Genomic DNA, 9,287 nt, shown 5'->3' with positions numbered 1-9,287 from the left:
TATCCAAAACTTATCAGTTTGTACTTTACATAGCGTTGTGAGAGGATGTTTTTCAAAAAAAAAACATCAAAAAAAATTTGAATTTTTTTTTTCAGTTTTTTAATCAATCATTTTATTCCATTACTACAAAGAAGTTAAATTGCAGTCGGAACATTCAAAGCTTTGCCTTGATGCGAGCTGTCTTGTTCAATTAAGAATTAGGTCATAATGTTGCCAAAATTGCTAACACCTTAAGAAGACTAACTCATTTGTTGTCTTTCAAATTGATTTTTTTTTAGCAGTGTATTTGGTTTGTACAAGATCAACACAAAATAAAAAACGAAATTGAATGCTCCTAACTTTTTTATTAGGATTTTTACAGTACTAACTCACAGTTTTTAAGTATGGTCATCATTGAAAAAAAATTGATCAAAATGGATTTTTTGCTCCAACTTTCGGAATGTTTCTCGCACCGTTTTTTCTCAGACAAAATTCATCTTTTTACGTGTCATTTTTCACAACATTTTTGAAATCATCTGAAAAATGCTGATGTCATGAGCTCAAACTTAAAACAAATTTTCTTTGGGATCATCTTTTGCAGAGATATGAGGATTTGAAAAAAGCATGTTTGGCAACTTGGGATAATTAATGATTTAATTTATGAGCATTTAATCTGACTCAGAAATAGTTTGAAGTTTTTGCTTCGAAATCAATTTGGAATGGTTTTGATTGCGGGATATTATATGTGGGATTTCGAACTTTGATTGCACTAATCTTTTCATCATCATTTTTGCGAGAAAAAAAATTGGGTAAACTTTTCCAGGATGCGTTTACGGAACAATGCTTAGTTTAGAAGTATCACTTGTCTTTTATGTGTTAGGTGCACTACCTGAACAACTTCACAAAGCAGAAGGCACTCACGTCCATCCTGCCCACGTGGGTGCTGCCGCAGGTCCTCTTCTTCCTCCTCGTATGGCTATACCCCTACTTCGTCCGTGAGTATTTTTCTTCTTGCTGTTTTTGTTGCACTTTTTGCAGACACTTTTCTACATCCTACGTCCCAGTGATATATATTACACGCAAACACACACAACCAACCACACAAAAACAAATTCTCAGAGTTAACAAAAAAAAGAATTTGTTTCTGAATAGCTCGTATCTTTGTAAATTCTTTCGTATATTGGTATGTAGTATGTTCATTAAGAGTCTTGACCTAATATAATTCGACTAAACAAAACTTTGTGTGGAAATAATAGTTTGGCCCCCATAGATATTTGCGCAAAAATAAAAAGTAATCGAACTGCGTATCAATGCACTCATGTATTCTTTCATTATCAAATATTTCGAAAGTAATAATTAGAAATTAGCTGATGCTTTTAAATGATGAATTGTTTAAAATTGGCTGTCCATGTCAAATTTGTTTTTTCTTGATAACACGTTTTTACTCTGTTTAACTTGAGATCAATCATTGGATTTAGAATAGTCCTGGTTATAAAATCAGGTGAAAAAATATAGGTTTTAGGGGTCGCTTTGGTCTCATGACGCCACTCTAACCCCCTCTCTCCATCTCTCTTTATTTTAATTTTGAAGCCTACGTTAGTTTACTATTGGAGGCAAAGTCGTTTCCTTGGTCAACAGCCCTTAAATTCAATCTGGGCTTCAAATTGTGAACCTCAGGATTATTTACATAAAACATATTTTTGGTCACTTATTTATCTAAGAATAACAGTGTAGGCGTGAAGTAGTAGGAAAATGTAACTTTGAGTCAGCTTATCTCACCTGAGATAAAGGCTGCCTCTGCTAGTATCCGTAATAAAACTTCAAACCCCTCCAATTTCCCGGAGGTGCATCTAAACCGGTCGTCCAGTTCAGCTTCTAGCTCCCTGCGACAGCAAACTACCAAATAGATCAGCTAATAAAGGCCCAGTCACGCCACTTTTGTGCCAACTTGCCAGCTTGCATCAATGCGCTTAAGTTCCTAAGCGCAACACACCCCCACCCCAAGTCATAATTACTAAGAAATTCATCTAATCCAGCACTAAAGAGGCTTCCTTATACAGTCGGATCTATTCCGTCAACTTAATACCAAATTTACGATTGAGATGAAAATTGGCCGTGTGTGAAATTGAGTGTCATCAAAGATACAATCAAAGCATAACTAAGGTGATAAAGTTGACCTGCTTATGTTATTCCATTTCTTACTTTCTTGGCCGGTTGACTGCTTTGTGATTGAAGCAGTCAAGAATCCGGCCTACATACCAGCCAAAGTGTGTAAGAAAACTGGTGAATTCGTGCAGTCTGAGAACTATCTAGTCTGTAGATTTTCCACTGTATGATCAGAGAGCAAACAATTTCTTCATGGTGGTTTTTAAAGCGAGGCACATCAAGGAGACTTCCTCGTGGATGCATTCTGTAATTCGGCAACCTGGCCACTCAAAGAAACTTTTTGGTACTATTTTAAGCCATTCATTTGAACTCCAATTTTGTTGTTAAGATTATTCGGGACCCAGTAAATACTAAATTGCTAACAATTATAAAAAGGGAGAATTCGGAAATTAAATTTGGTCGACCAAATAGTAAGCTGAAAAACTGCCCTATCAAAAATTCTATATTCAAATATGACTTTGCAATTAATAGAGATTGTTTCAAATGTCATCAGACTTCCTTCATTTTTGCAAACTAACTTCTCAATTTTTCGTATACTTATTTTTGTACTGGAAGGTCTATTGGTTTCTGTTTATTCAAATACTGTAGCCTTAGATTCATCAAGCAATTGTGTAATTTTGAAGGTGGCAAACACTTTCGTAACTTCATTTCAACATAAGATTGATTATGATGCGAACTGTTTTGAATGGCCGAATAGGATATAGTTCGTTTAGTCTAAAATTTACAAGTCAATTGCAAACTGCGATATATTTCGTGCTATTAATGCGTAGGCGGACATTTATTTCCTATTAAAAATCGTTCCAAATTGGGTTGAGGCATGCTCTTTGGTCTATTTAATACTTCAATATATGCAAAAATTATCATTTTGCACTACATAGCGTGTGGGGGATGATTTTCAACAAAAAAAACATTAAAAGTTTTTTTAACTTTTTTTTTCTGTTTTTTATCAATTTTTTTTATTTTAAACTACTCCATAGAAATTAAAACGCAGTCAAAACATTCAGGGTATTGCCTTGATACGAGCAGTCTTGCTGTTCCGATTTTCGAAGGAAACGGAATATTTCTGCTTTCGTGTTTTTTTCAGTCAATTTTCGCCGATAGAAATATATTTGCTTTTAACAAATGTTGTTTATAAACCATTGAAGATATCTATTTTCGGCAAATTAATCCCACTCAAATCTATTTTGGAATAACTATAAAATCTATAGAATCTTTATATTAGTGTAAACTTAACATAGCGTGTGGGTGTCAATTTAAAAAATGTTTTTTAGAAATATAGACTAGAAGATTAGATCTATAGATACAGGCAGTTTTTATTTTAGACTGTAAAACCTAAACTAAATTGCTCGTATCAGGGCCAAGATTTGACTTTTCCGACTTCCTTCAATGTCTTTGAAATAGTTTTCGAACACATCAAATTAACAAATTATATAAAATTTTCAAAAAAAAGGACAAAATAATTTTTTAAATATTGTTTCCAAAACCATTCATTTACGCTAAGTAAAGTATCCCCATAAAGTAACCCCATTTAAATTCCCATAGTTTTACGGAAAACAATTACAGCCGAGACAGTTTTTAAATTGAGCTCTTGACACAATACTTTCGAATAATATAAAAAATTACTTTTCGGGTGATACAAGAAATTGCTAATTAAAAAACCTAAACTTGTCTGGAGAAAAAACACCCAGCTCAAATTGATCATCATTTTTCAAAAGAAAAAGTAGTTAGTAATAACCAAATGAAGAGGAAAAATGATTGTATCAGAAGAAAAGTTTGACTTTCTTGTTACTCTTAAATGTTTATTGTTTAGGGAACAGAATGTTTAGGCTACACTCAATGTTCAAATAATTTTTGTTGCTTCTAGTAATGCCAAATTAAACTGAAGCAGGCTTTTCCTCAATTAAAATTTAACTGATTGTTGAGCCAAGTTATTTCGGAGCCTATGTAAGCGTTTTGAGAAAAAGGGATAGCATTAATCATTCCACTTTGATCATATTTAAAAATTTTAGCTCACGGTGTCAAAATCTAACGGAGACTATAGAACGTTTGCTAGTATCAAGGGAGAGCACTGAAGATTCCGACTGCCACGAAAAGGAATAAATCATCTTCTGATCAAATATAACAAATGATAAAGTTTCAAAATTGATGATAAAACTGTTTTATAGAACTTTTATTGGGAAATATATACCCACGCGCACGTTTTATAAATATCTCGAGAATGTACTAAATTTCTATCAACACGTTAAAAATTCCAAAAAAACTTGCCCCACATAAAATTTGAACAATTACTAAGGCTTGTTAAATAGGCTTCCACGCCTCATTAGCACAACATGTAGCACGCTTTAATAAACCCAATTTGAAATGGAGTCCTCAAAATACTCCCAAATTCGATCTAATGTAGCTCTGCACAAAAAAGTCACAGGCGAAACATATTTTTTCTGAGCTCAGTACAAAGATTTTCTACAAATGACAAAAAACGACTGAATAAAAAAAACACCCAAAGCACTCCCAAGAGTTGGAATAACAAAACTGCTTTTATATCAGGGTCCGAAATTTCTGACTACCCTGAAGGTTCTGACTGCCTTGTAAATAGTCTCAAAATATGTTAGTTTTAAGTTTTTTTATGGTTTATAATTTTTAAACAGCTACTATCATCATAAGGATTTGTAATAACTTTGAGTCTATTTTGAGATAGCTTCGAGTCAATTTAAGAAATAAACGAGACTGCTCGTATATCAGAGCAAAGCCCTAAACAATCCGACTGTTCCTTATTTCATATCGAATAGTTTTTGGGAAAAGAAAATATTGAAAACCTATACATTTTCGACAACATCAAAGAGCAAAATTTCGAGTCGTAAGAAATTAATACGACCAATTAGCTAGCCTCTATTCAATTTGGAACGATTTTGTTGTACGGGATATTTCTCCACGCATGAATACTTCGCGTGATGCTCTCAGCATTATCAATCAAATCTTCAAAGCGCGCATAACTTAGTTCAGAACATGGCAGGCAATTTTGGCAATTTTCAAGCCCCAGAACTTTTGAAAAAAATGATCGGAGTTGAAAATCTTTTGACATTTGAACTCAAGAAGTAAATATCTTCAATGGGGTATAATTGTTTTTTTGAAATTAAATTTTTTAATCGGTGAAAATTGACTGAATAGAAAAACCACACCGAGCATAAGTATTCTGTTTTCTTCGAAAGTCGGAACAATAAATAAATTGTCTTGCCTAATTTCAGTTTGAAACGAAAGCTAGATTTTTTATTTCAACCAAAGGGCACATATCTTAGTGGATAGGCTATAAATCTATGCTGCTGTCATACTTTTTTCACTGACAAAATTTTTTGTTATAGAAATTACGCCAGTAACCTGACTCGAAGAGAAAATATTTTTGTAATAGACACTTTTTTTTTCAAAAATCTGTATTTTGCATTAAGTTTTACATTTTTACTTTAAAAATAAGAACGGAATATGTGTGGGTGTTGTCATTATATTTTCATTTTTTAAATTTGCATTGTATGAGTGGTTTTTATTGCAACTTAAAAATATAAGAGAATTAAGCTGCGGCTGTTTTTTTTTTTGCTTGCAGGCCAAACTTTTCCAACATATTTTACTGTACACAGATATTTATATCAATTTATTCAATGCCATTCGAACCAAGGCCGAAAATGTTTGAACATGGTATATCAACCAATATATTGTAATGGTTATTTATGATAACCGGTTTTGCTTTAAAAAAGAAAGAACCTGAAGACAAAATTCCTCCTCACTTCCATATTTGGAAAAAATAATATAAAAAAACTTTTTAGCATTTGAAGTCATATCATAAAAAAAAACAAAGCGATTTCTATCTAATAAATTTTAGCAAAATTATTATCGTTCAATTTAGGCCTACAAACTTTGTGACCCAAAAAAACTCCTAAAAATATGCTTTTGTGTAGGTTCCACTCTAAGTAAACTCATTTAAAATCACCGCAGTTGTCGAATTAATCAGTTGTTAAATCAGTCTGTAAACTTGAATGCAGCAGCTGTTGAACATGGATTATTGAGTCTTCATTATCTAGAACTTGAAATTCTTCAACCAATAGATTATTTATATTATTCAATAGTCAAATTTACTTCAAAAAATATTTCCGCTTACTCAACGTTACGTATTCCAAGAGTAACCAAAGTTTCGAATTAGTTTTGAAGTGATGTTCATTAAATGAAAAACACTCATAGAATAAGTTTTGGGCATTAACTTTTGGGGAAAGTTATTGATTGTTTGCGGTAAGCTTAACAGTAAATTTAAAAAAATACTTTAAGCAATTTTTAAACTTAAAATTGTTTATTTTGCATCTTTTTTTTATAAGCCAAGTTAGCTTATGTTTCTAAGCGAAGTGGATAATGAATGGTCTTCACAGCTTCTTGTATGTTTTACAAAATCGTAATATTTGTTTTTCATTGAAATTTCGTCGTTTTGTGTTTTGTTCAGCGGGTACTCCCCCAGTGCCGGAGAGCGACTGCTACGTGCCATACCAGGAGAACGTCACTCTCAATGTGGCCATAGCTGTCATGTCATTCTGGGTGCCACTGTTCATCATCATCGCCCTCTACATCCAGATATACAGGGTGGCCAAGCGACTGTCCAAACGCAACGAGCGACAAACTAAACTCAAGGTCGCACTCTAAAACACTTAAAATTTCTCGATAGGCCAAACTCATGCTACAACGTTTCTAAAACTTCTCCGTCAATGAAGCGAGACATCCGTTTTTATTTTCAACCTCAATAAATGGGTTCAATCAAATCATAAAGAGTTCAACTCAAACTTGCCTTCCTTCAGGTAACGCGATCTTCCTGTATTTTATTATCGAGGGTAGTAGGTGGCGGACAAACAATAAACAAGTTCATTCAAAACTGCAGCTTCACAACTACAAACAAAAACGCCACACAAAACCTACCAAAATGTTTGAAAAGTGTTTTGGTTTTCCGGTTGACAGGTCATCCGCAACCTGGAGACAAAATCAAAAGCAAAGACAAAAACGACCACCACCCTTCCCTTGATCCGGATCAGAGAGGCCACTGTATGTGAGAAGAACCATCCTACTCCAACTCCAACTACAACAGCAGCAGGTTCCAGTCCAAAGGTGGGGAAGAGAAGGATTCGGGAAAACAGGACACTGCAGGGAGGGGCAAGGGCGGAGAAAGAGGAGCCCACGTGTGTGAATCAGAACGGGGGAGCTCCCGTTCACCTCAATATCAAACAGGATAGTCCCAAGCAGAGCATCAGTAAGTGAGACTGCAAAACCTGTGTGGAACTTCTCCTCATGTGGTCTAGTGACCTTTTCCTCGACAGCCTTGCTCAATTTCAATTTTTTGAACGTATCTTTCACAAAAACATATATGTTAAGTTCGACGAGAAGTGCATAAAAAGCATAGATCCATGGAACATTGTAGCTAATGAGTTTTAGTAAAAACAGATTGAAATATCTGGAGAACTTCAGAATTTCGGATGAAAGTTGTTTCATTTTGCAGCTGTAATTGGACCTACTACAACATACGCAGAGAGGAGTGCGAATTCCAGCCAGCATCAAGACCAGAAGTCAGCCAAACGAAAGTGAGTCGCAACTCCTTCTTTCCTTCCACTTCATGTCTTCTTAACTTCATAACAACACAAATCAATTTTGAATATGCCAATATTCGATTCAATTGGCCGAGCATTTGGTTGCGAGACTGAAAAGATTGTGAGGCTGAAAACATTTTTTTTTTCAACTAGAAAGCTTTGTAGAAATCGAAAGCCATTTTCATTTGAATTTTCAATTAGGTGGTGGTATTTTGTTGATAAGTCTTGCAGGCAACTTTTTGAACAGATTGTCATTCCAAAATCAGACCTAGAGAGCAAATAGAAATAACTTTTGATTGTAAACTCTTCAAAAATCGAAGCTAATAGCTAATCAGCCGGTATACTTTTAATAGACAAAATGGCTACTTCTTTCTGCATCTGCTAGTTAACAAAAAACAAACAGGGATAGTCTCATATAAATTGAAGACAAGACTGTTCGTATCAGGGCGAAGCCCTGAATGTTCCGACTGCCTTTTAAGGTTTATGGAGCAGTAATAACAAAAAAAATGTAATAAAACAAAAAGAAAAATTTTTTTTCTCTAAATTTGAAATTTTTTATGAAAATCAACCTCCCATACGCCATATAAAGTATAAAAAGATAGATTTCGCTCCTTTTCACAAATCAATTAAAGCAATTAAAATTCCTTCAACCAATTTGGAACGATTTCTAAGACAGATTAAATCTCCGCTTACGCGTTAATAGCGCGAAATTTATCGCGCGTTAATTGTCCCAATCGGCCAAAATGGCAACTTTTAAGCCCCCATAACCTTACGAAAAATGATCACAGGTGAAATATCTTTTCAAATTTTAGCTCAGGACAACAATACATTTCGAATGATATTTTAAAAAATCTGTCGAAAATGGCTAGTTAAAAAGTCGAAATTTGGCTGAAGAAAAAAAACCCACCCCAAGCACAAATATTCCGTTACTTTCGTATCGAAACTCGGAACAAAACGCTAAGCTTTAGTTGCAGAAAAGAACTATACTTGCAAAAAGGAAACTAAATTTTTTAAGTTTTAGAGCAGTTCAATTCCCCGCAAATGGGGAGGAAACTTGTGTTCTCGTGTGTTTTACTTTATTTTTTATTTTTTTTCCAGTCAGAAAATGGCACCACAAATAATCTTTGGAATGGGTGCAGTGATATAACTTATAAAATCCGTCTTTGCGCAGATCTGAACAACATTAATTAATTTCCAAAAAAAAATTCAGTGTCGCGAATTAACCGCTGAAACATTTTAAGGTAGTTCTTTTCAAATTTTGGCCAGAATATTCTGTGCTTATTTTACAGAAATGGGTTAACCTTGTTTCGTTGTTCCTATTCCTTGTTTTCCATGCAAAAATAATTACTGAAAAAATTTGGGTCATTGATCATTTTAATGTCCTTTTAGTCAGACCGAACGAGTAATGCGATCGAGCACCGATTCTTTTTTTGGATAATTGGTCGTCAGGCTAGTAAAAAACGTTTTTCAGACGATACTAGTTTTAGAAAATGAATAAGCGCTTATTTTGGAAAAAACGTTCCTTCTAATTGTTTT

At 34.0% G+C, this 9,287-nt stretch overlaps 1 protein-coding gene across 1 annotated transcript in view; it reads left to right on the top strand.

Annotated features, from left to right (window-relative positions):
* Positions 1-9,287, top strand: part of LOC134845515 (muscarinic acetylcholine receptor M3-like) — a gene marked incomplete in the record, with an annotated part of 35,701 nt that overhangs the window by 8,650 nt on the left and 17,764 nt on the right. Inside the window, 4 exon segments of the mRNA XM_063862439.1 lie at positions 860-974; positions 6,623-6,807; positions 7,129-7,417; positions 7,664-7,745. Of these exon segments, the coding sequence (XP_063718509.1) occupies positions 860-974; positions 6,623-6,807; positions 7,129-7,417; positions 7,664-7,745 (671 nt within the window).

The sequence above is a fragment of the Symsagittifera roscoffensis genome, chromosome 5 (genome assembly GCF_963678635.1).
Source record: "Symsagittifera roscoffensis chromosome 5, txSymRosc1.1, whole genome shotgun sequence".
Lineage (NCBI taxonomy): Eukaryota > Metazoa > Xenacoelomorpha > Acoela > Convolutidae > Symsagittifera > Symsagittifera roscoffensis.
Note: the sequence above shows the minus strand (reverse complement) of the source record. Positions and strands in the feature narration are given on the sequence as shown.